The 27,427-nt window shown below is 44.9% G+C and overlaps 1 protein-coding gene across 1 annotated transcript in view; it reads left to right on the top strand.

The window, feature by feature from the left end:
* LOC138516409 (EF-hand calcium-binding domain-containing protein 6-like) overlaps positions 1-27,427 on the top strand; it is a 697,038-nt gene that overhangs the window by 315,695 nt on the left and 353,916 nt on the right. Inside the window, exon 13 of the mRNA XM_069631506.1 lies at positions 11,493-11,603. Within this exon, the coding sequence (XP_069487607.1) occupies positions 11,493-11,603 (111 nt within the window). The remainder of the gene's footprint in view (positions 1-11,492; positions 11,604-27,427) is intronic.

The following is a 27,427-nucleotide window of genomic DNA, read 5'->3' as shown; positions in this document are numbered from 1 at the left end:
TTGGTGGAACAACCAAAGTGAGGTGCTATGCGTTCACAAGCACATGGTGTAGGTCATTGTACGTGTTGCACATTAGGCAACCATATGTCAGCATTTCCTTTTGCTATGGGATGCCCTTTACATGACCCTTGCTTGAGGAAGTGTTTTAACATATTGCGCCATGAAAGGAAGTCATGAGCATCACAAAGTTGCAATTCGGACAATGTACAGAGCCACTCATATACCGTTCAGCACAGCCAACGCAAAGTAATGGTGCCATGCATGCAAAGATGTGGCCAGGGCGATAGGTGGCAGTCGCATTTGCAGATGGGGAATGCATTACACATGACATGAGGAGTAAAATGTGGGGTGCAATAGGGTGTGCTGTGTGTGGTGAGGCCCTAGGATCTTGTATGTATAGCTGGAACTCCTCAAATTGTTGCCTTTCTTGTGTGACTTGTGAGTTGTATATGCATTGTTGATTCCATGGGTGTGCTCATTGTTCACACATGGTACATTTTCCAGTGCATGGCAGGAGCTGATGGAGTGAACAGTTCTGCAGTGTGTCCACTGATTGTTGTGTTGAGATAGTGTGTGTAGCAGTGCATAGAGTTCAACTGCTTAGTGCATGTGCTTGAGTAGTGTGCATTGCGCAGATTACTAACTACTGTACTGCACTTTGAAGTATTGTATCTTTGGAGTTGGTGGAGTGCTGGGAGGAAAAGAAAATACTGCTACCTGAACTTTGTGGTGCTGGGTACCGCTGTGGGTGAATGTGAATGCTGAAATCGTGGATCGGTTTGGACAGCTGTCACCTGGAGGTGCTTTCACATGACACCAAACCTGTACTGTGAGTGTGTAAAGGTACATCTGCAGTGTAGTGCAGAAATGATAGTGTTCGATGCGGAGATCTTGGATGTGAATGCTACATGCGTGTGTGACTATTGAATACTACGTAATGCGGGAGTGTTGCATATACAATAGTGGAAATGGAAGAAGGAGTGCCTCTGCTTTACTGGGGTGTGGCCCTCGCGGTAGGCGGGAAGGCGCATGCGCTACAATCTGCCCTTCTGAACATGGTGCCTTTGCAAATGGAACTGTGGGGATTATCCAATGAGGTGTGGAGGGTGTGGTTGACAGGAAGGGGCGTGATATATTTCCACAAACCTTGATGCAGTGAGGTTGACAGAGATGGACAAACGCAGAGTTCTCATTGTGGGTGATACCTTTGTGCAGGATCTGCACAGGTATGCTGTGGAAAGAGGATTTTATACTAACTTTCAGTTGGAAGGAGTGGAGGCTTTTTGGGGCACAGTCTATGAGTGGGGTTTTGGTGCCATAGTTCTCCTTTGTACATGTGTGGGCTCTGCCGGTACTGTGGATGTTGGGGTCGTGCATTATGGAGCACTACATTTGGGGTGAATGTTGTGCTCACGTTTGCTCTGTCACCTCAAGAAGTTGCTGAGAGCAGTAATGCAGATTTTTCCCACTGCCAAGGTGATTTTCTCCTCCATACCACCAAGAGGTGCTTGGGACCATGCTAGTGTAATTTGCCCACAGCCAGAGGTGGAGAGGTGTTCCATAAACAGAAGCATGTGTGACTTTATGTGCAGTGCTGGGATGTTCTGCTCCGACTATGATAGCATTAACAAGCAAGATTTGTGGTGGTTCCAAGGAAATGGCATTTATTTGACCTCCATTGGCAATGCTGTTTTGTTTGTGATTTTCTCCTCCATACCACCAAGAGGTGCTTGGGACCATGCTAGTGTAATTTGCCCACAGCCAGAGGTGGAGAGGTGTTCCATAAACAGAAGCATGTGTGACTTTATGTGCAGTGCTGGGATGTTCTGCTCCGACTATGATAGCATTAACAAGCAAGATTTGTGGTGGTTCCAAGGAAATGGCATTTATTTGACCTCCATTGGCAATGCTGTTTTGTTTGCCACTCTGCATGAAGTGTTGCAGACAATTCTGTAGAACTGTAAGAGAAGCGTTGATGTTCAGTACGTACAAATTTCAGGAGGAGAAGGAAACAGAAAGTAATCGAAAGAGAAAATAAAAGAAAATTGCATGCAAGCACGTACATAACAAAAACAGGACAAAAAAAATAAAAGAATTAACCTTTTGTTTTCTGAGACAGTTCTACATACCCAAACCCCTACCCTGTTTTACTTTCCCCCCTCCCTAGTACGAAAACTCTGCAGATTACGCTGTACTTCCACACTTGCAGGTGCCACATCCAGCCATTTTCAGGATGGGAGCCATGGAATTGAAACTGTGGAGTGAAAGAGACTGCTCTATAAGTTTGGGGGGTCTGATTAGTATGCAAACACTGAGCCAGGTGCTCTCTTTGCACAAAGAAGTGCAGAAGGCTATGGTGGAAGTGTGCAAGGTAAGGGGCAGGCATCCTGGGTGTATGCATGAACTATATGTATTTGTTTGAAGGTAGTAACATGCAAGCTGTGCCGCTGTCATGGCCATTGGGCAAGGGCTCAGGCCTTCCTCACGCTCAGGGTCCAAATGGACCCAGTCCTGGTGCATCTTACCTTATCCCAGCCTTTCCATCACTAGAGGCGCACCTTACCTAATTCCAGCTGCTCCATCGCTGTGCGCGCACCCTACCTGCTTTCCATCGCCATCCGAGTCAGAGCCTTTCCTCACCCGATCCGGACGTCCAGCGACGCGGGAGCTTCTCTTCTTTTCTTCATCTTTGCGGTATCTTCATCCGGGGCCGCAGAACGGCCTTCGAGCATCCAGACTCTGCTCCACGCCACCAGACCGCTCCTGCAAGGGAAAAAGAACAGAACAGGTTAGAAATCTTATAAATAACGAACACTTAGCCGCTCCATACCTGAGTTTGAACTCCATTATAACGGCCAACTTACCTGCTGATTTGAGAGCTCCATCATCCTAGGGAATCCCTGGAACCACCCCACGATTCCGATCTACCATCTTCACACCTAATGGGAAGAGAAGAGACATTGCAAGAATTATTTTATTATTTTACAATCAAGGCAAAAGACTCACTGTCAAAGACATTATAATAAACAAACAATAATCATAACAAAAGACTTACCTTCCAAGTCGATTGGTCGCAGCCAGTCTGGATCGCCACTTCCTCGGGCCAGTGAAGCAACTAGGTCCACTCTACGCGCCCCTGCTGAAGGAAGCAGGACGGAGAGCTCAGCATTACAAAACAGGTGAGCTTGCATGGGAAAACTCTTGTGCACTACATTTTGGCACGAAAGGGTTGACGGAATTCACGACACGCCCACACCATTCTCATTGCCTCTCATCTTCTCCCAGGGGCAAGACCAGCATCTAGAACAGTCTACACCGCAGCAGCTGGGGAAGATAGCTGACACAGTGGAGCCAAGTCGAGGGAGGGCTCCAACCGTGCACCAACGCCCCCGAAGAGACCATGGGAGCGTAACAGCCGCGTTTGCGTGATATTTTTTTTAAAGTGTTCAGTAAGTGGGATATTGCGGAAAACAAAAAATAACTTTGCAGTGTATAGGATAAGTGGCAGGCATCCCACTGTTGTACATGCATTGTGTGTATGATATCATATGATGTGCAATTGTATGCTATGGCATTTGTAATGCCCCTACACACACGTCTTGCAAAGCGCAACTAGGCAAGGGAGGGGAAACAGAGGGGAGATAGAGTCAATGACCTTACTAGGCCAGGTGTAACTTACATCGCCCAAGTGCGTGGGTGGAGGGAGGGGAAGGTACAGTACATGGGAAGAACAAACGACAATAAGTAAAAATATGGGCCATTTGTGCCAAGTACACTGATAGGTGCACACAACAGGTGGTGGATGAACTGTGAGGCATACAGAAAACAGTCCTTAAGTGTGGGGTGTGCTAGAAAGCCAGTGCAGGGGTTCACCTGGTGGGGGGAGGTGACATGGGGCCGACATCACAGAGTCGCCAGGTAACCAGTGCAGAATGAGTGCATGTCAGGCAGTTAGCTGGGGAGAGGAGCACAAACAGCAGACGCTAAGAAAAAGGCTTTGAGGTGCTTTATGTTCGAGAGGGCCGACAGTAGAAGAGGGCAGATTTTTTAAAAGCCTCTTGCATTAGTGCAGTTTACACATAAGTACAACTATGCTGACAGTGATGTTTTGGAAAGCTGCTTTCGCTTTGTGCAATACATTCAATGCTGCTATTGGTGGTATTTTTTAAAGATTTATGTAGGAGGCGCATTAGTGGGGAACACATTTCGTAGCATTGTCGGAAGGAAAGCAGAGAGTTCCTGTTTCGATATTACACTGCATGATGTGGGTAAATGAGAACTTTGCAAGCACATACCACTGAAGTGGCACTTCATGGTAGGGGATGGGAAAGAAACCAGTATGCTTTTAAAGAACGTAATGGCCGCTCAGTGGCACATACTTTGCGCAGAGGCGCTTCTAACAGAGTTGTAAATATACTGCGGGACAAGTTTGCATACCTCCATTTTGTGGTGATGGGTGCTCATGTGGCTGAATGTGGTTGCAAAAACCTTGCAATCTTTTACTGAACTTTCTACTAGATAGTGCTTTCCAATGACTGGACACTTGCAGGCTGATTTAGTAATGGTACTTTTGAAGTGTTGTGTAGAACTAACAGTGTTAGATGCTAAGGTCTTGGATGGCATTGGTGGATGCGTGTGTGACTGTTTACCATAGCACCCGCACCCTCAACATGCATTAAACACAATTGAGCCTTTGTAGCTCTAAATTATTGAATTGAAGGATGCAATAGATGTAACCCGGTGTGCTTTATCTCATCTCTAGTTCAGTATAGTGTACTGTTTACCCATAACCATTGAGGTAGTGGTGGAGAAAAAATAGTGGAAAGGGAGAAAGGACTGCTACTGTACTGGGGTGTGGCCCTGCCGGTACTTTGGGAAGCGCACGTGCCACATTGTGTGCTTCTCACCATGCAGACCAATGGAAATGGGACTGTGGGGATTATCCAATCAGGTACTGAGGCTGTGGTTCACTGAAAGGGCCGGTCATTCAGTGTTACATTACTGTGTGTAGTGAGGGTGGCTGCAATGGTGAAACGCATCGTGTTGATTTTGGGTGATGCCTTTGTGATAGATCTACACAAGTATGCCTTGGAAAGACACTTTGATGGCAATTTCGGTTTGGAAGGAGTGGACGCCTTGTGGAACGCTGTCAATGAGCACAGTTTCGCCGATATGCATGCACTTTGCAGAGACCTGGACACTTTTGCAACTGTGGATGTCGTCTTCCTGCACGACGGCGGTATGCATATGGGTTATGTAGCTTGTCTAGGAGTGTTCTGTCGACTCAGGAAGTTGCTCAATGCAATGCTGCACCTTTTTCCCCAGGTGTTCCTCTCATCCATACTACCAAGAAGAGTATGGGACAATGCTGATGAATGTTGTTCCGAGCCAGACGTTGGGAGGTGTCTCATCAACAAAAGCCTGTCAGATTGTGTGTCCGTTCGTGGGATGTCCTTCTGTAACAATTACCCCATTAGTTGTGGAAATGCAGAGTTTTTTCATGCAAATGGCATTTCCTTGTCGCCCATTGGCAATGTGGTTTTGTTTGCCAATCTACAGTATGCGTTGAAGAGTTTACTGTAACAATGTGACCACAAGAAAACAGAAAATCTATTAAAAACAGCAAAAAAGGTGTCTCTCAAGCATCTAAAACAAAAAATTAAAAAAAAACAACGTCTTTGGAGAGCCACCCTTAAAATAGAACTCCCCTATTTTCTGGTTGGAATGTATTCCCCCACGGCGGCACGCATCATGAAAATGTCATCCAGGGATTTTGAGGATGGCCATGGAAATGGGACGGAGCAGTAGGCTGCAATACGCTCCCCTGCAACCGCCTGCCAGAGATTGTGACTCACCTAAATACTGGGCCCATCAGCAGGACAATAGCAATCGTATAAGTAGATGGTGAAATGTATGATGAAAGGTAACTAAAATATAAAGACAGTGCTATGTGTGAAGAGTTAATAAAAGCACACCAACTCAACCTTCAGGTCTGGTGTGATCATTGACAGGCCACTACAGGGGGCTATCACAACTGAAGGTGTGTGCTACGGGACGGGAAGAGCCGTTAATACGTTTTTCAATTACTGTGCGTACTGAGCCGGGTTGCCATTACTTGCAAAGAAAATGCAGCACAGCAGACTCGGTCCAACCTCACTTACAGGGCAAAGTACTGTGGCCTGCTAGTCTGCTTTAAAAAGCTACAAACAGATTGCGGACGAGCTCTGCGGTGTGGCCGTTTGTAGGACTGCTGTGGAGAACTTGCACCCGGAAAACAGGCCTTCATTCTTGAAAAACATACATACATGTACAATGGCACATTGTGGTGTGTTTGCAAGCATGTACTTTCTGAAAAACACTCCGTACCATGCACAACACTGCACATTTCCGCTGTCTGAGGGTCCGGATCGTGTCCCCGAAATAAGGGCCTGTATGTTGTTCTGCACAGGTTGTCACTTGTACTGCCTTGCTTTCCTTTACAATATGTTCTCTTACCGAAAAGAGAATGTATTTGGTGTACATGCAGCAATATATATTACATAATTTACGGTTTACACTACTGTGCGTACCAATGGGGTTACTATATAAAGTCTTTGCGTCATGATGGTCATTTTCGTCCTGCCACTCTGAGGTGCTTGCCATTGCTGCGTTAGAAAAAAAACACATTACGCTTCTGTACTATTGTATACTGCAGCACCTGTGCATTATCACACAAAGTGTAGTGTTCTTACTACATTGTGATGACGTTCAGGTCTTAGCACTTTACAGTCGTTACTCTGGCCGTTCGTGCTTTGTTCCCATTTGCAGTAGCAGTGCGGTAAGATTGTTAAAGGCAGACATCACTTCTATTCTTCATGCATTCCTTTATGGTGTACTCCCTATGCCTTTGTCCTGTTTACTTCATAAGTACACAATTTGCAAACCTACTCTTTTTTCCCTTGCAATTCTGGAAAAACTATAATAAAGCACCGTTATGGTTAAAGTGCCCTACTAAAAACGTATGAAATTCACTAACAAAAAACATTGTAAATGGGACGTTATGGTTAAGTTGCGCTACAAAAAACCTTTCCCCTTTACCGGAAAAAATGACCCTAAAGCAATGTTTTGGTTAAAGTGCCCTATTAAAAACCTATGAAATTCACTAACAAAAAACATTGTTAAAGCAATGTTTTGGTTAAGTTGCACTACTAAAAAACCTATGAAATTCAATGGAAAAAACTTTACAGGGACGATATGGTTACAGGTACAACCGAAAAACCCCAGAAATTCGCCATTTATGGTAAGGTACAAATCCATAACTCACACTACCACTGTGCACTGCAAGGGCTAACACCCATGACCTCAAACGTGACATCCCAAATGTCAATGATGACATTACTGATGCCATCACATGTGCCTTTAGTTTTCATTAAAAGCCTCCACAAGGGATTGTGAATATAATGTTGCCACACAACTATCAGAAGTCATGGGAGACCTATCATGAGATACATAATTCATTACACAATCCATTGCTATAAACACCATTGCACTACAGAGTTCTTTCTAGTATAGCAACCAACTCAAGCAGAAACATAGGCATTCTCTGCAGCATGCACCATAGAGGTCCACTATTCACATTTTTGCCATGTTAGATAGTATAATGCTGAATGCTTTAATTTCACAGTTTCACCTACTGTGAAACATGTAATAAGTAGCCTATAGCCCCTCACTTACTATATATTTGTACTACTACACACAAAACATAAAGACACCACAAAGCACACAAATATGCCCATATACCGTGAAAGTAAAGTAAGCAAAAAAGTAGTGGTTACGTACATTACCATAACTGGCAAATTCCTGGAGTTTTTCGGTTTTACATGTTATCATAACGTCCCTGTAACAATGTTTTCCCATTGAATTTCATAGGTTTTTTAGTAACCATAATGTCCCTTTAACAATGTTTTTTATTAGTGAATATATACTTTACTTAAACTCACCAATGTACAACTAACTATTGAAAATACTATAAAAAACCACCCCCTGTAAAATGAGACAGAAATGCAGAATATAATAGATTCAATTGCTCAGGATATTTAGCAGAGAGTATAAGAGCAAAAAAGTACCTACAATGTTTGTAAAAGTATATGTCTTATCAGAGAAAAAGGATCAAAAGTGACCTTACCAGTCTCTAGAGACTAAAGATGCACAAGGGGGCAATTAGGTGTTAATAACACCATCTTGATGTTCTTAGTTGGTTTGACAGCATCACACCAGGCTTCTCCTTGGTGTGTAAGCAGGTCGAACCAGGTTTGGGTGCGTGAGCTGCGTAAAACCAAGCAGCAAGAGGGCATTGGGTCGATTTGAAGTGGTGGCTCAGAGCACTTCGAGTACAGGGTTCGAGTGAGGCAGTCCAGAGGCTCACCAGGGTCTGTTCAAGGATCGGTCCGGTTCAAGGTCTTTTAAGTGATTGTTAGGGTCAGCGAGTGATACTCCAGTGGTTCGAAGTCAAGGTCCGGTGATGGTTCGGAGCTGTGATCCTGATGTTCCGATGTGCGGTTTGACGAGGCAGCAATTTGATTTTGTGCTGGTTTGAGTCTTTGGTAACCACTGCTTAGGGTCAAAAAGGGACACATTGCTTCCTGTGGTTTGAGATATGGTCCAGCTATGAGCTGTTGGTTCAAGCCGGACAGGTGACGGGCTTAGCTTGGGACGATGCAGCGGCAAACTGGTCTGGAGATGCAAGCAACAGTAGAGAGAGTGCCAAAAGCAGCACTAGTGGTCCATGTTGGTTCAACGGCTGTCAAACGTGGTTCAAAGATGGTTCAAAGTGGTTCAACAGTGAAAAACAGGTGTCCTGGCTTTTCAGGTTTTCAGGATGCTCTCAATCCAGGGGCTGAGGGACAAGATTTTTTATTTCTTTTGTATTTTATTGCATGTTTATAATACTATACACCAAAGAGCTTGACTATCAGAGATAAACAGTACAGAAATATGCAAAAATCAACAAGTTTCATAAAAGATTAGGGGGATAGTAAGCATGTTTTAGATCAAGTACAAAACAGTAAGAAAGAAGACAGAGATTGAAATTTAAGTGGGAGTTTAGGTTCCAGAAGAGAGAAAGAATGGAAATGAAAAAGGTATGTCCTTGCTCTCATTCTCCCAACAACGGGGAGGCTGGAAAACACCTGAAGGGGACCTTCACCTCCATTGAGGTCCTGGGTACTGGTGTAGCTGACAGAGAAGCAGATCTTGCTCCAGCAGAAGGTCACCTCCAACATGCCCTTCAAGTGGTTAGGGAGCAGAGCTTCCCTCTGCATTGGACATTCAATCTTCACTGGCAGAGGAGTTTGGAAAGATCAACTCTCCCAAAAGAAGTCCAAATAGATTCTTCCTTCTGCATGGATAGTCCAAAAGTGAATCAAAAAAGGAGTGGTCGGCCCCCTATTTTATAGGCAAAAGTCCACAGCTGATTGGACAAAAGCAAGCCTGCATTGAGGGGTCCAATTTGTGTCCTTGTAACAAGTGGTCTTTGCCTTATTGCATCATACCCACAGTGCTTTGTGCTAAATTAAGAGGAGACAGGAAGGAGAGGTGTAGAGAGAAACAAGATGGTGGAACCTTTCCCCAACTATGCTGAGCTCCCTCTGTTTACACTGCCCTTTGGTACAGAGCACCCTGGTGTCAGGCTGGTCCTTTCATTTACGGATTTAGGGTGGGATCTTTGATTCCTATTTACCAGGACAGCTCTTTCTGCAGGGATGTCTTGCTGGAGAAAGGTGTTCACAAAGTATCAACAGAGAGCTATCGTCTTTCCTTTGCTTGTCCTGCTAGCAGGAAGGACATGCTCTCTGACTAGAATACACGCAGCCCTTCCACAGGTGGTCTGGGCTCACAGTGCTGACATGTGTATGATTGAAATCAGCTGTGGCTTTAAATAATTATGTAAACCCTCCACCACCCACAACGGGTATGGATTATATTTTCAGATTACCCTGCCAGGTGGGGAATTTATCATAACCATTTGGAATTTGGAACATTGGTGTAAATGTAGATGCAGCCATTTGCACTGCAAGGACTTAGCTGTCACACCAGCTGTCAATCAGGGCACCTGTGAGCCCTGAATCTGCCCTATGCAACCGGAGAGCGGGAGCTGCAGATCAGGAGACTGATGTGGCAGGGAACATATGTATGTTATGCTTCTGGCATAGAGCTAATGAAAGGGGATCTGATTAGCTGGTCACCCTTTCAAAGATGGAATTAGCCACATTGTTTTATTGATTAATAAAAATAAAAAAGCCACTGCGTCTACAACCTTGCCAGATGACAATGCCTCCCAAATGCCTAGAGTTGCATGTTACAGGCTGCAAGAGAAGAGGGGGAATGAAGATATGATGAGGATACTTAAATATCTGCTGTGCAAATACTGTAGAGGACATGAATATTATTCATTGGAGTTTTGAATTCAAAACAAAGGGTTGTGAAATAACACTTGCGGCTGGTTTAGCTCATGAATAAGTAAGGCCGTTCTTCTTTAAAGAGGCAATGCTTGGAATACGTTGTCATAACTGGTGGAATGACATATTGTCCTCGCGTTCCCTGGCGACTTTGATGCTTGTATGACCATTCAGGTTCAATTTGGCAATGACAGTGGTTTCCTATGCAGCCTTCTAATGCTGCCATGCCTGGGCTATAACCGGGAAGAGTGACAGAGAGTGCATTAAAACAGTCTTCTAAGAGGGGAGAGGGAGGAGGGACTTGGAGATAATACTCTGTTTTTTTTAACAATATATACAGTGCCTAAATAAAAACCCCACTTGTAGCAGCGAACTCGAGAGGAACTGCTCACCATCCTCACCACCAAGCTATATCTCGTGCTAATTTATGGGCGTGTCAAGCTAAATAAAGAATGGCTGCCTTGTTCGTTATTATTTCTAAATTAATTCTAATTTATGTCACTACAGTCAGGATTATGTCTTGTTGGGCTTGACAGATGAAAACTGCTTCGTGCTGATGTCTAAACACTGCCTTGTTTTTTAAATACTTCTATGCAAAATGGGCTGGAACTGGAAGCCAAACTCTAAGACTTTGCATACACATTAAGACACTTTTTATTTCTGTGGAAAGCCACGTTTTTGGACATTTTCATTCACGCTCCTCGGCCCTTCTTGCGAGGGCTTTCAGGGTGAACTTGTTTAAGCAATACAGTGTTTTAGCGTAATGAATAACTTTTCACAGAGGACAATCGCGTGAGGCCCCGGTGCCGCCATTTCTGCTTCTGTGACCCACCCCATAGCAGCGTCGCGTCTCTGTGCTAAAATGTCTTTCTTAGGGGACGCCCAAGCCATCAAAACCCTGATTAACCTCTGATACTCACGAGGTGCTCGCGGTCCCCGCAACTACGGCGGCGACAAAGAGTTAATGTAAGCCATATGCCTGGGGTATTGTGGGTAGCGGTGACCCAGAAGTGAACTCTCTGATTGACAGGCGCTAACTGCCGCTGTTTCTTGCAGGTTTGGCCTGGAGATTACCGACGAGGAATTCGAGCTTTTACTTGACAGGATCCCACTTGATGAAGATGGAAACGTCAGATACCCTCAGTTCATGGCCATGTTCGATTCTCGGTATGTACATTTGCTTTCCTTATTATTGTCAGCGTGCTCAAATATTTACCATGGAGTTGTGATTTATAAAATATGTATATCTTGTCTTACCTATGGAAGTGATGCACTAAGTAGAGATTTGCATTGCTGACACGCCAATACCATGCATGACAACCTTTTAGATCCTCTGAGAGGGAGATTTGTTCACTGAAATCGGGAGCCTGAAATGTCCCTATTCAATTGCATTGGAGGTAGGGATATTTTATGCGGGAGACAGTAAAATATAGCACCTTTTTTTAACAGGAAAATCGGGAGTCTCCCGTCTAAATCGGGAGGGTTGGCTTGTATGCAATACGTGCATATGTATGATACACATCAGGCTGTGGCATTGCATACACAGTAAACATCTGCATTTTCCATATAGGTTATCTTCTCCAACAGTGGACTTGAATGTACATGAAGCCTTCTAAGCTTTAAGATGTCCTAACCTTCACCTCCACCCCAATCAACATGGAACAGTTATATTGCAGAGCACACCAGTGCATACTTTATTTCTACTGTGCCCAGGATGCTTTTGTCCTCTAGTGCCAAACACGTTTATATTCCCATCAGAAAAATGTTTGCTAGTTTTAGCAATTGTTGTGACTTAAGCACCCACCAGAGGGTCCGTGCTTAGTCACATGTGAAGTGATCACATGTGCTCCTTAATCAAAGGGGCGAGCGGTTTCCCGCTTGCCAGTTGCAGCCCAACTCCCTTTCTGAGAATGTTCTGAGAGTGTGTTTCAGTGGCTCTGCGACACAGCGTGCGCCACGGCCCATAAAGGCCACACTGCCTCCCAGGGCAACCTTACCCGCTGCGACATGAAAAAAAAATGGGTAACTCCTTCCTAATGGAAATGGCATGGGCGCAGCGTGGACAGCCACCAAAGCAAAGGAAATTGGATCACTCCTGTCTGGGGGAGAGAGAGAGGATCTGGCATAGATCGCACCACTGCCTGTGCATCCTCCCGCCTAGGGGACCCTGATGGCGGCACAGAGAGCACCGCTGCTGAATTGGCGCATCCCGGACACACTGTCGAGAATGGATGCGGCACGACCTATGGCGCTGCTGCCTTGATGTGAGTATCTCCCGCCTGGGAGAGAGAGAGTGGACATGGGCTTTGCCGCATTAATATGAATAACTCCCGTCTGGGAGGGAGAGAGAGAACGTGACTTGGCTTGCACTGCCGCCACCGCATGAATTTGTTTCACTCCCACCTCGGGGGAACATGAGAGTCGTACGACCTGACCGCTGCCAATGATTGCTCTGCCTGACGGGCCAGGAGTTGGCGCAATATCATGTTGCCTCTTCTGCGCCCCACCCACCACCACAGAATACTCCCGGCAGTGAGAGACTGGAGCTGGCGCAATGGACACCCTGCCGCTCTACAGCCCGTCTGTTGCTAACTTGACAGCGTGTCCATGACTGCTGCTGTCAACCATTCCCCACCTGCTCGGGGACACAAGGAGAAGGTCTCCACCTGCTGTGGAGAGGCCCTAATACTTGTTCTATCTCTCCCACCGTTATTTTCAACGGTCTGGGATATATACATCTTTCATTTTCATCATTAATTTTTTGAATATATTTTTTCAGCTTTTTGGATGTCTTGTGTATATTTCTTCACAATGTCTTTCAGGACCATCTGGTCGTTTACGGTACTCTACCTCTCCAGGCTCGATGCCTGACCTCTCCTTAGTCTGTTTCATTTTTGACTGCCCTTCCTAAGATGGCCGAACTTTTATTTAGTAATCTTAGTCCTTCTTCTACTTGTATTATCTACGATCCTCCATGGCGCCAGCGGTTTCCATGGTAGCCTTGGTAGGACGCGGAGCTGCGGAACTGTGTACCTGACTGTGCTCCGAGAATAGACCTCGTACAGATCGCTTTTTTCTGTACCACGGGTAAGCATTTTGATTAAACCTTCGTTTTGGCGTGAGACGTTCCCGTTCGAGCGACACTTCATTTACGTATTATATATTCTTTTCACTCTGCAGGCGCTTCTGCACGCTTGTTGCCATGCTCACTGTTGCCTGATCAGACCATCCTTGCAGCAGTTCTGCTGAGCTGATACTCTCTCCATCAGTCCGCTCTGCTACATGCACTCTATAGGTACCTGTTTAAACGATTCTGTAGTTACTTAATTATTGGAGTTCCCTGTGCTAGTTTTATGTACCGATTTTTTTTTATCTTTTTCTTAGCGATTATATATAGGTTGGATTACTTAAAGTTGCCGCCATACGCTGACTTGAAATTGAGTCATCTTGTGATATTTTCACCGCTGATGATTACTTCATCTCGCTGCTATCTATTTTGTATTCAGTATGTTAATTCACTCAGTTGCGTGTTAGTTGAGTGGTTTACCATTTCTTTCCGTAGGTCGTTCACACAGACCTAGCCTTGCTCACATTCCCTCATATATTTCCAGACACAGCGCGCCTTGCGCAGTTCACTCTGTATCGACCATAACAATTAAGTCGCAACATTTTGCATGTCGAGATTGGAACCTTCTACTCACACTGGTAACTATATATTGCTCTTATATTACCCCTTACTATGCCTATAACTTAGGTTGTTATCACAACTCACGGCCTTCCTCAATCCGTGTTCCTTATATCAGTAATTGAATGAATGTGTTGTCAATCCCACAGAATTCTGAACACCCTGCCAATTTTTTGTATATCTATATATCATTGTAACCTTGAGCAGCACTGTATTAGACTAGCCAAATGATCAACTAAGAAATAACTGCGTAACAGAGTTTCTTCACCTAATGAGACCTTGCACTACTATAAGTTTATGTGAATATTATGCACACATCATACATAAATCAGTACAATTAACCATCTTTGAAGAATAGCTTTTATTTTAACAAGCAAACTGATTGAATGTTTTTCTTTATGTTAAGAATCCAATTCGGGCCATAGGAAGAAGAGGAAAGAATCCTCGAAACGTGTCGCCAAATGAATTGGATGTCCATTTTCTCCCTCAGAAAAACTCTATTTTCATAATAACTTTTGTTTTCAACCTTGATGTGATCCTTGGATGCCATTTGTGCTTCTCTATGTTGTAAATTTCACCTTGAAAGTATTGAACCACATAATTTGTGATATAGATAATTTATTTTTATAATTTTTTCTATCGACATCCTTTCTACATTATTAAGAATTACTCTGTGACATTCTATTGATGCATGAAAATAACAGTATTGGACTTGATCCAAACATTTGAAAGTGTGCAGGGGACGGGAGGATTCCTAGGCTGAATCCTTTTCTTTTGTTTTATGTGCTGGGGTTTTGTGCCATGACTCCAGTTCCTCCCCTGCACCTGAAATTAACGAAACATAATTTTAAAACATTTAATAACCACTATTAATTTTGAGGTGTTCACTTATAACCAATCTTTCTCTACACCAGCCTTGTCCTCTTGGTAATGGGTAACCCACCTATTAGTATAGGTCTGTACTACACAAGTTGGTAGAATGGCTGAGCAGCCAGACCTATCTCAAGAGGGGTAAATGTGAACTGTAGAGATGCAACACTCAGATTCACAATTACAAATATCCAAATAACACTTATATTCAAGGTTTTCTATAAAAAATATTATTTATTTAATGGTCAGTTTTAAATAAGCCTTCTTTAAAAAGGGCAATATGCAACAATAAAGTACACTTAATAACTTCCTCAGATTTAAGATAAGCAAGTAGATAACCTTTTGGGATGCCTCACTCACTTCCTACACCCTGAGGAGACTTCAATTACTAGGACAGTCTTGGCAATCATATATCACTTTTTGCACTTAATACAATTCTGAGTTTGTGGAAAAGGAAAAGGTTAGGGAAGGAACAAGTTTAACTGGTTCTCAGAGCATGTGAATACTTATCAATCTCCCAATGAAGTCTAGATTAGATCTTTCCCAGCAATACAAGTTAAACCTATGCACCACCATCTATTTTTCACCCAGGTGTCCCAGGTGAGTGTTGGCGCTCACGGACCCTCCTCGTTCCTGTTTGTCTTTTTTAAAAAGTTTGCAGAGCCCCCTCCATGCCCGTGTGTAGTCTTGTTTTACCCCGACCCTAGCTGTCGCATCCAACTGCCTCTTCAGCCTCATCCCATCTCCCTGCCCGCTCCCCTCCCCTAATAGGCTGATTTTTCCATCCGTGTTTAGCCTGGTCACCGACACTGCCTGAGAGAACCGTTTTTTCACCAAGGCGTCCCAGGTGAGTGTTGTCGTTCAAGGACCCTCCTGGGCCTTGTTTGTATTTTTTTTAAAGTTTGCTGAGCCCCCCCTCCCAGGCCCGTGTGCAGTCTTGTTTTACCCCGACCCTCCCCGTCGCATACAACTCCCTCCGCACCCTCTTCCCTACCTGCCCCCATCCCCTGATAGGCTGATCTTTCCATCCGTGTTTAGCCTTGTCACCTGCACTGCCTGAGAGCACCTCTTTTTCACACAGGTGTCCCAGGTGAGTTATGCTGCTCAAGGACCCTCCTGGGCCATGCCCGGACCTGTCATCATGCCTCTCTGATATTGACCACTGGATGATGACCAACCACCTCATCCTCAACCCTGGAAAAACCGAAAATCCTAGTCTGCAGAAAAACAGCGCTCCTCCCACAACCAATCCCGTGGCCCAAACCATTAGGACAAACACTGGCACCCTCTAACATGGTAAAAAACCTTGAATGTACGTTGGACTCAGACGTATCCCTCACCCAACACACCACCAGCATTTCCAAAACCTGCTTCTACCACCTACGGATTCTCAGGATGATTTTCCCTTACCTCACCTATCCCCACAAATTCTCGGCCATCAATTCCAGCATCCTGTCCTGGCTAGACTATGCAAACACCTCTACCTAGGAGCCCCGCCATCCCAACTAAGGAAACTCCAAAGAATCCAAAACACGGCAGAACGCCTACTCATTGACCTGCCCGCCAGAGAACACATCAGCCCTACCCTGAGAGTCCTCCACTGGCTCCCGATTGCTCGCTGCATCGCCTTCAAAGCCATGTGTATCACCCATCGCACAGTCCACAACACCGGCCCGGGATTCCTCCGGGGCAGAATTGTCCCCTACCAACCTTCCAGGAACCTCAGATCTCGCACAGCATTTAGCCTAGTGATCCCACCCCACAGCTTCACAAAGCTTGGCGGTTCCTCCTTCTCCGTCCAAATGCCAATCATCTGGAACTCCCTACTGCTACACATTTGCAACACTGAAAACCACCTGAAATTCAGGAAGTCCCTTAAAACCTGGCTTTTCCCAATACTTTCCTAATCCATTGCCCACCGAGAATACACCACTAATAAAAACTCCCCTGCATCAATCACAACACAGGGGCTGCCAGCTCTTGCAGCGGTTTCACCTGACACACCACCACCACTTGCACAAACAACACTCCCACCGGCCAGGTACTCCAGGTAAACCAGAAGCCTTCGTTGTGGCACACCAGAAACACTATCAACCCCCCACAACAACACTCCCACCTGAAAATTACTCCAGGTAAGCCAACAGCTTTCGCTGTGTCACACCCGCAACATACTCCCACCCGACAAGTACCTGCTGCATTCTAAAACATGGGCCTCTCTACCACTATACAGGACTCTAGGATGTAGGTGTAGCCTCCATCTTTGTTTATTATGTGGTGAAATCCACCACATTGCGAATCATAGACATCTCGCCTACTACGCAGGATCCTCAAATCTAGTTGTAGCCTCCATCTTTTGTCTATTACATGGCGAAACCTACTGCATAGTGAAACCGAAGTCTCTCCCCCACTATGCAGGATCTCAAATCTAGGTGTAGCCTCTGTACCCACATTTTATATTTAGTGAAATCCTACATACAGGATCCCTTAAGCTAATCTTATCCACCAATAAATGCCTTTATAATGTAAAACAAAATGTACCGCCAGAGTTGTAATTTGGCCCATAGCCATCCAGACTGAAACACCTGACGTACCTCAACACCTCTGCCACTAGCATACAGCGCATACCATCCGAAAGGAATTTGGTATAGCTGGCCACACATTGACTCTCTCAACAATAGCAATCTATCGCTAAGCCTCAACAGCACCCACCCACGTGCTTGGGCTCTCTCTGGGTTGCTTTGTCTAGCCTTGCCAGCTGTCAGAATTCTCCTTCAATGACTACGTAGTGAAGAAGAAGAATTCTTCCCACTAATGTACCCTTCTAGATGATTCAATAGAACATACAGAGGTGTCTATTAATTGAAAGATTGGACCCAGGGACACACCAACAGCTGCAAGGAAAAGCAATGCACAGGTGAGACTTAAGGTACAAGTCAAACAATAGGAGGCTGGGGATGAGAACGAAACTAACCTGTATGGACCCCAAAAGTAGATGAATAAAACAGGGAACAAGGGCTCATAGGTAAGGCTGGTGGAAGGTGGTTCTGCAAGAATACAGAATATGGTCAGTGGCAGGGCTATACGATGAACAGAAGCAAGAAACAAAGATGGTAGAGTTCTTACCAGTGCATAGGACCCCACAAGTTCCAGAGAGTTATTCCTTAGTTTGGCAAAGTGTCCCAGTACCTGCCACGATGGCACAAGGATGCCTAATTGTCCCAGAGAACTATCCCCGCCGGCACGAGGACGCCTAGTAAACAGACACAATGAGGCAGTCTCTAGTCCAAGTGTCTGCAATAATCCCAAATCCAGGTGGAGTAGGAATCCTAGGCACAGAATGCAGTAGTTCGTGATGGGCTGAAAACAGAAGGCAAATGAGACACTGCGTTCACAAGAAGACTAGTCAGCAGGGGCTTGGCTGATGGAAGGCGTTTGCCCTGTAGTCAAAAGAAAACTGCTGTCTTCCGCTACGCAAGTGATGGTAGATGTGGGTTGCAGCGAGATCCTGGGGAGCCGCAAGCAGTATCGAGACCAACGAAGAGAAGCTATCCAACGTTGTGACCGGACCTGGAATCCAGGAAGGGTAGACAAAGCAGTTTGTGAGGCAATACGAGTCAGACGTCAGGCGGGCAAAGACCGAAGACAAAATCAGAAACCGAAGGCAATCCTAATAAGCAGACCAGGGTCAGAGGTAGTAACCAGAACAGGCAAGGAGCAGACCAAGTCGAAGATTCGAGAAAGCAAAACACCAGGCAGAGCTTTGAAGTACGGAAACAAATTCGGAAGCAAGGAGCCAGAGAGGGCTGAGCTAGATAAAGGGCAGGTCACATGATGCTGAAGCTACGGACCTAACGTGATTTGTTTGCAAAGCGGACGCCACCATTTCCATGGCAACCACCAGCAACCAGGAAATTGAAGCTTGCACAGCCTACGTCTCTTGCTGGAATAAGGTAGCTTTGCAGGACACCATTTGTAACGGAAGCTTGTATCAACACTCTCTGGTTTAACGGCTACGCGAGATATGGGTCTTCTGACCCGGATCTTGACACCAGCCACCTAAGCCCTAGACCAGCAACATGCACACATGCATCTCCGAAGCTAAACTCCTTAGAATTTTCCACTACACTGACTATTGTCACAGAGAGAGTTCCAAACAAAATATTGCATTGAGGTCACACACGTGGGGAAAGAGCACTATATAAAAATACCAAAATAGAATACAAAATACAATAATGCACAGTACTAATACATGTATTTTCCCATTGTCTATAATTCCACACATGTTCCTATTTTGTAATGCCATAGTCCTATACACATTTATCCGTATTACTAGCACAATTGTGCAATAACCAGGCTAATGCACATATCTGGTTTCAGGGTAATGCACAGTTTTGCTGATTAAAAGCCCCGTCCCTCGCAAAGCGTTTGAATGTCCCAGGCAAAATCTTATGAGGTTTCCAAATATCAGACCAAATCTCAAAGATACTAAATTTCAAAGGCTAAGTAGTCCAATTTATGCCCAGAAGAAAGAAAACTCGAGAACCCATCAGAAGACACAAAGCACTACCAGACCCTGCAGCGAAGGAAGCAAGAGTGGACGGCATAATCAGAAGAGGAGTAGTAATGATGGAAGGGCCTAAGGAGAACAGTGGACCACACAACACTACTTTAAGGATCAGGTATTACTGGACGACACAGATAATTAAGGAACAACAGTGTGAAGAATTCGACCATCCGCACAGTGGGTGTGCGCTTGCCAGGGATTTTTTGAAATTTTAAATGAAATTGAATGATGATAGATCAACCTCCATAAAATGAGTGGGGCTAATCCGCAAACATTTTCCTAGGCTCACAGGCACAACATACGCATAGACCTGTGTACTCTAAGATCCATCGAACCACTGCACGCAGGCTGCACAATCCATTACTACGTTGGAAATCTGGTCTACGTGGACAAGAAATGCACCACACTTCGCTGCCGGCCAGCCCTTTGGACTTTGGCTATTTGCTCAACAGGACAGTCGAGGCCTTTGGTGTGAGTCAATGCTCTGTTTTAAAGCACAGTGAACTTCTGCAACACATTGGTATTTGAGGAAACATAACAAGGCTGTGGGCTTATTGGGCAACACATCTTTGAGCATTCACCAACACTTGGGTTTGGAAAAAACATTCTTGAAGGGTTCTATCCTTTCCTGCAAAGCAGCAGGAGACAACACAGATGAGTATGGGGCATATGTCTCATAGGGGGACAAACACAATTTCTTGTTGTATAAGCGCCGTACAAATGCACAATAAATAAATAAATAGCCCTCATTGAATCACACAGTGGCTGGTTCTCCCCTATAGTCAAACTGGAACCACCACATCCTCACTCAGGATCTTCCATCTAAATAGCATTTAATGCTACGCCACTTGTAGTTTAATCCGCAAATCTAGAAAAGGGCACCCTTTCCTCTTCTCAGGGGCGCACTTGCTGTTCCTAACTATTCCCAGGGGTACACTGACAGTTTTACTAGAGACACTCATGCCATCTAAGCCACGCAAGACAGGAGCTATGACAGGACAGTAGTTTCCGAAGGATACCAGGTGGTTTCCGCAGCTGCCCATCAACTGTCGAATTCTATTTTCACCAACATCAAGAAAATCTTCGACCTCTTTCCTTTTAGAATTACCTCGCTTCCTGACTCTTCTGCCTTGGGTTGCCTCTCTTTAGTGTTCTGATCCAAGCTTGAAATCGTTGTTTTTTAGGCAAAAATATTGCCCTGGAATTACCTTTCTGTCTTTCCTTTCTCACCACTCCATACTTTTTCATTTTTATAATTTTATTCTTTCTTCTCCTTCTATTTTTCTCGGTTATTTTCTAGATCATGTACACCTGTTGCCTATTTTTCCTGTATTCTTTAATATTTTCATCAGACCCTGTGCACAGTGTCGTGTTTCATCATTGAAGATAAAGAGCACTGTATTTTATTTTTATGAAGAGAAGGAAGGAAGGGAAGAAGGAAGGCAGGGAGAGAGGAAGGAAGGAAGGTAGGGAGGAAGGAAGGGAGGGAAGGAAGGAAGGAAGGGAAGGAAGGAAGGAAGGAAGGAAGGAAGGAAGGAAGGAAGGAAGGAAGGAAGGAAGGAAGGAAGGAAGGAAGGAAGGAAGGAAGGAAGGAAGGAAGGGAGGGAGGGAGGGAGCAAAGAAAGGAGGAAGGAAGGAGGGAGGGAGGGAGGGAGGGAGGGAGGGAGGGAGGGAGGGAGGGAGGGAGGAACGGAGGGAGGAAAGGAGGGAGGAAGGAAGGAAGGGGGAAGGAAGGAAGGAAGGAAGGAAGGAAGGAAGGAAGGAAGGAAGGAAGGAAGGAAGGAAGGAAGGAAGGAAGGAAGGAAGGAAGGAAGGAAGGAAGGAAGGAAGGAAGGAACCTACGTGAAGTTAGGTCTTGTGAATTGTGAGCAGTCATTACAAATGCACTATATGTAAAGTTGTTATAAACCACATCTGCTAACAAACTCTACTGCTCATATGGTGTCGCGTCACTCTCTCACTCTCTCTCTTTGAACACACCCCACACTGTAAATTATTTGCACTGGCTACAAAAATGAAGCTGCTTTCACTTCAGCATAAAGGAATTCATAAAGTGCAGTTGTACATATGCAGACATATTCCACTTTAATCGATAAAAAATGTTTCTTGAAGATCATTTAGGCAGTAGATTTTCTGAACCTTTGTGTAATTTGTTTCCTTGGGCTTCATGTGTTTTCTTCTGGAGAAACACAATGCGTGTTGCGTTGATTGATGTAAAATGACAAAGGCTAATGATTCTCACCCTATCGACGACTGATACTTGTTCCATTACCAGCATGCCACCACCAAGAGGCACTTCATTTGTTATGGGCTGTTGTACATTTTTTTTTTTACAAATGGCATACATGAAGACCATTGATTGATTGACCATTGATTGGCATTCCATTGACCATTGATTGGCGGGCAGGAAAAAAAGTGGCAGTCATTCCGTTACCGCCACTTTTCCTGCACCCCCAAACTACAAGTTTGCCGGCAGGGATGGAGCATTTACCCTCAGCCAACAGCTGGAGGAAAATCCAATCCCTACCAGCAAAACACTGCTAGTATTACCAGTACCGGTAATACCGGCAATTCCCCCATAGAGTCCTATGGGACTCCATTGAATGGGGAATACCCACCCTTACTGGCACTTGGAATATGCCAGTAATTCCGGAATTCCAAGTGCCGTCAACGGTAATACCGTTTGACGGTAGCCCCCTGGAATTACTGGCGGGATTCTGGCAAACTTAGAATGAACGTATATGAATTAGGGAAATTGACCGGAACCGCAGGCGTTGAAGTGCTTGTTGCATCATTGTAACCCAGCAGAAACCGTGCAGCAGATGAATACCCATCAGCACTGTTTGACTCAAACTGTTCTGAGTGGTGAATACCCAAGGAAATCAGGCCTCAGCTCCAACCTAAACCCGAGACGAAGGTCTGAACACCATCACTCCCCTTTCATCTAGGGGCAAATTAGGACAGGTATCATTTGTATGCACTCTATCCCAAAGGCCGTCACTATGTATATCGGTTCATAAAAGTTCCCGTAAATTAACACATCTCTCTTTTTGCTGTATTTATCATAATGTTTGGAGGGAAACAAAATGAAAGCCAACAGTGATGCCACCTGGCTTGACACCTCAAGGGACACCGAGGAACACCAGCTCAGTGGGCCGATAGCTACTGCCTGCTGTCCACAAGATTATGCAGAGTCAAAAGCTGCAGTAGCCAATGGCCTGCTGTCTTCCTGGGCGTTTACCAACAATTTGCCTTCAGGCCATCACACACACACACACACACACAACTGCAGGACATGTACGGACATACATGCACTTGTAACAAGGTTTATTTCTTGTCTTCGAGTTGCAAATTGTTTTGCCTCTAATTTCTCTTTTAAAGGATAGTCCCATAATCGCATATGGGCCATGCTGTGCACCTGCAAGCCTGAAAGCATGCATATTTGAAATGGTCACAGTGTTTCATTGGTCAGTTTGTGTAAAGAGAAGCAGCAACCGAAAATCTGTACGGTAAAAATAATTCAAAGGGGAAAAAATCACTGCACCCTTTTGCGAGGGAACACCAGATTTACATGTAAAATGGTCTCTTACGGTCTCGAAGCACCGAACTGACACAGAGTTTGTTACATTTCAAGAAGTAACAGGTTATATAGCGGAAAACCGCAGAATTTGATTATGTAGGTTACAATGTTATCCCACCACCCGCATTGGCTACCACCTATGGAATTAATACCCCCCTATAGTCCCTTGACCGATAGGCTGCATCTTATCTAAACCCATTCCTCTAGACATGTGGCCTGCTACATCGTCACTAGCAATTCCAGGTACGGGATTGGGCGTTACACTTATTGACACACTAATAAATTAAGACTGTCACGTGATGTGCACTCTTCATTTCCAGATGCGTTCAAAGTAAACTGGAGTGGCCAACTCTGCTTTGATAAGACAATAGGCCTTCTCATTATAGCAGATGCCGCGGCACACACAAGCTGCACCCCCAACCTTGTACTCAATTTATTGGCATCACCTCTGCTCCTCCTATCCCAGATCACGGAATGTTCTTGACATGGCTCCCCCTTATCTCCTTCCAACCCCAGGTGCCCAGTAATGAAGTGACCAGGGCACCGCTCTCGAGCTTGAACTTCAGGGATGTATTGATGTTTTGTTGTGCGGGTGATTGTAATTCAAATGGGATGGCCGTTCTTGGGTGGGGTAGTAGTGCTCTAACTCTTTGCCTGGCCTCTTGGCATCACAAGACCTCAAGCCCTATTCTGATTAATTTGTTCTTCAAAGGGTGCAATTCTTCATGCTTTTTCTTCAACTAACATTCCGTTCCCACCTCATGCAGACCCTGCAGCTGGATACAATTAGCGGTTCTCTGTGTACCATTGGTGTCTCTGACAGCTTTTCCCCTGCGGAATGGGAAATGGAGTTTGTTTTTGGAGCTGAGCTGAAACAAAGCTGCAGCTCCACATCAGGACCTGCGCTCTATTCTGTTCATCGTGTATTAGGCCTTAACATCCAATATGGCGACACTTTTGCCATGTAAACACATTGACCTCACTTCTAGCATAGCACCTTTCTGACTCCATCATCCACCTGTTTCAGCTCTGCCGCACATCTCACTACATAACATAACTAGGGATACGACAACTAAACACAGGGCCTATAATGCTGCCCTATCTATGAACTCTGCAACCACAACATGAATGCATTGGTTGCTCTTTCTGCATGTATATGTGAGTATCTAATACCTCAGTCTGGCTGGGACGCTGTACGTGCATCCTGGCATTTGGCATGCCCACTGACACGTTGCCTGGTGCTCACTTTCAGGCACATCTTGCTAAGCAGCTTAAACATTATCCCTTTTCATTGTATCTACAACCTCAGGTTTTTAAGTATATCTTTATATATCATAGGGGCCATGGGAGGACGTAAATGTCATGGTCTGGTGGATTCCATGTGTGGTAGCACAGTACCCGCAGTAATGGGTCCCTTTAGCAGCTCAAGCGTGCAGTGCCCGTTTGACTTATCATTCACATTCTGCTTTATTCAAAAACCATGGTGAACACCGGCCATGCAAAATCTGATATGCTCAAACTCACACCTCTTTCCCCACCCCAATTGACAATAGAACACCGGACTCTCACAATCTTGACTCTCGCTTCCAATCACTCAGATGATGGCACTTAGCTTGTAACCAAACCCCAAAAATACCAAAATGCATATGTCTCTGATGAAACGTTACATGGAAAGTAACTGGAGCATTGGCCAGTGAGAATCTACTGCAAGTTTGGAATGGGCTTCTTTGAGTATCGGCAGTGTCGCATGCTTCCCTGCATGTCAGCACATGCCACACATCTTTGAAGATTGTGCCGCAAAAGCTGCCGTGCCGCCAAGCACTGGCCAGTTGATTGTATTTGATTGCAGTAACATCTCTGGGGGGCATGTTCCTCAAGTTCCTTTTTTGGGCATAGCCATTTTGGGGCAGCCAAATACTTGTCTTCCCATAGATTAACCTCCTCGTATTGAATGGAAGGAGCTGCATAAGGGTACCTGTGGAAGACCCGTGGGCGGGGCGAGGACTCAGGGACACGCTGGGTACGGGGCAGTATGGGCACAGCATCTCGGGGTAGACCGATTGTTGTTTACCATTGTTACCAGAAAGACAGCGACTAGGTGCCAAAGCGTCTGACACATTGTCTGATTATGCATGTGCTTTAGAGAATAGGGGACACATTTGCAAGCCAGACAGCCGGGGCATCTATTGTCGGCCAATTAAAACATCTCCACCAAGGCCTAGAGAACTAACCTTTGTGTGGTCCCGACCTCAGATGAGAACCACCGCTTGAGGTCCTTTGCAAGTCTGAATTTTCAGGATGACACTAAATGTGTGTGGGAACTCACTGGAAGCCAATCCCAAAAAAAAGATTTAGGATCAGGGATTTCATTTCCATTTTTTTTTCATAGAGGAGAAAAAAAGTGACGTTGGAGGTGCTGGTAAAAGTTAGTCGTGGTCAAGCCTGCGGTGAACAATAGCACAGTGTTGTTGTGGGCTGCTTGCAAGGCCTGGATATTCTTCCCATGTCCGAATAATCACTACTGGGAGGTAGCTCGATTAAGGATTACCATATCATTAATAGTATCCATGACTTTTGTTCAAAGGCTACTTGTGCAATGTTGCCTTGTGGACGCGGCTCCCTAATCCGCTGAGCTGCAGCTGTAGAGAGGGGGCCCTTGCTTGGAGCTGCCCACACTGACTTCCCTGTCCCCCTGGATCAGTTCTAAGAAACAGACAGAAACAACAGTCAACTCAAAGCCAGAAAAAAGGAACATCCATTCTACATTCCCACATTCATGCCGGAGCTTCAATCCCTGCCAATGTCCCCATTCATCCCGCTTCGAACACCCAGATCAGCCCTCGGATGGTGGCCAGATTAAAAAGCGAACAATGCGGTTTTAAATGTAAAGTTTGCAACTAATGTTTTTTTCTTTGCATGAGAAAAAAAAAACTCATTTCATCCATCTCTGTGTCTGTCCAGAGCTCTGCCGGAGTCTTGTCAGACCTGTCTTGCTTTCTCTGGCAGTGTGGGGGTATGCCTGCTTCTGCACAAACACTTTGCCGTGTCTGCTTGTGAGCAGGGTTGAGTGCCTGCATGCTAAACATTGGCACCGAATACAGTATTGGGTAGTAGGGTAGTACTGCAGCGTGTCGTGCCCAGCATGGCCACTATGCCCAAGACAGTATGTGTAGTCCATCTGGATAAGAAATCTAAATCCGTTCGTGTTGTGGCCACGGACACCGCGTCACATATATATATATATATATATATATATATATATATATATATATATATATATATATATATATATATATATATATATATATATATGTGCACTGTCTTTTGCAGATACGAGAATGGTCTGCAGTGAACCGCATGGACTAAATGACAAGAAAAAGAAAGCACGGGGAGGTCTTTCTTTTAGCTTCCACTTTTTTTTAAGGGAAGACCAGTTGAAAAACATGTTTTTTCTCTGATCTACACCACTCACACAAGCCATCAACTACCTTCCATAAAAATGAAAAATAGACTTAAACCTTTTTTTTCGACAAGCTATTTTTGGCAGTGGTTCCTTTTGAGAGCTTAGCAAGATTTGGAAAAGTGCCTTTTGGGTCAAAATGTCGCAAATGCTTTCTGGTTTCCACGGCAGTCTTTTTTTAGCCGGCATTGGATACAACAAGCCTTTCTCCATACATTTCTTTACGCAATTATACATGTGTTTGTTTTGCTGAGTTTTTTGTCTCAAGTGCTTTTATGCCTCTTGCATGCATTCTGAATATGTGTCGTTAAGGCTGAATTGTTTTTCAGCATTTAGCGTTCACTGGGATTAGTTTGGCTTCCAAGGTCTTCTGGTTTTTCAAAGCACATGGAGTTTTCCCATATTCCAGCCCATTCCCCGGCCTCCCCCTCCTCAATTTCTCACCACACTTTCCAACTCTCATTCTTGCCCCCATCATGTCACCGCTTACCAGTGTGGTGTACTTGGACAAGATGACAATGGAGACTTTCTTGAGCAAAGATGACCTATTAGACAAAACCAAATATGGCCCATTGTTATCCCGCCCACTTTACACCAGCGGCTAAGTCTAAGCGTAAACATGTCTCACTTAGAGCACCCGGTTCTTAGAAGCCTGTGGATTGCATTGGCTAGCACTCCCTCGTCTTTACGAAGACAGGACATGACAAGTTAGCGTTAAACTAAAATGTTAAGCGACGAAGCAAGAAGACCGGCACACCACCCGAGAGTTGCTTGCACCATCTATGGCAGAGATTTTCATTTCTTATTTTTATTTTTAAAGCGCTCACACAGC

The sequence above is a fragment of the Ambystoma mexicanum genome, chromosome 6q, assembly GCF_040938575.1.
Source record: "Ambystoma mexicanum isolate Mex_15411 chromosome 6q, UKY_AmexF1_1, whole genome shotgun sequence".
NCBI classification, from domain to species: Eukaryota; Metazoa; Chordata; class Amphibia; order Caudata; family Ambystomatidae; genus Ambystoma; species Ambystoma mexicanum.
Note: the sequence above shows the minus strand (reverse complement) of the source record. Positions and strands in the feature narration are given on the sequence as shown.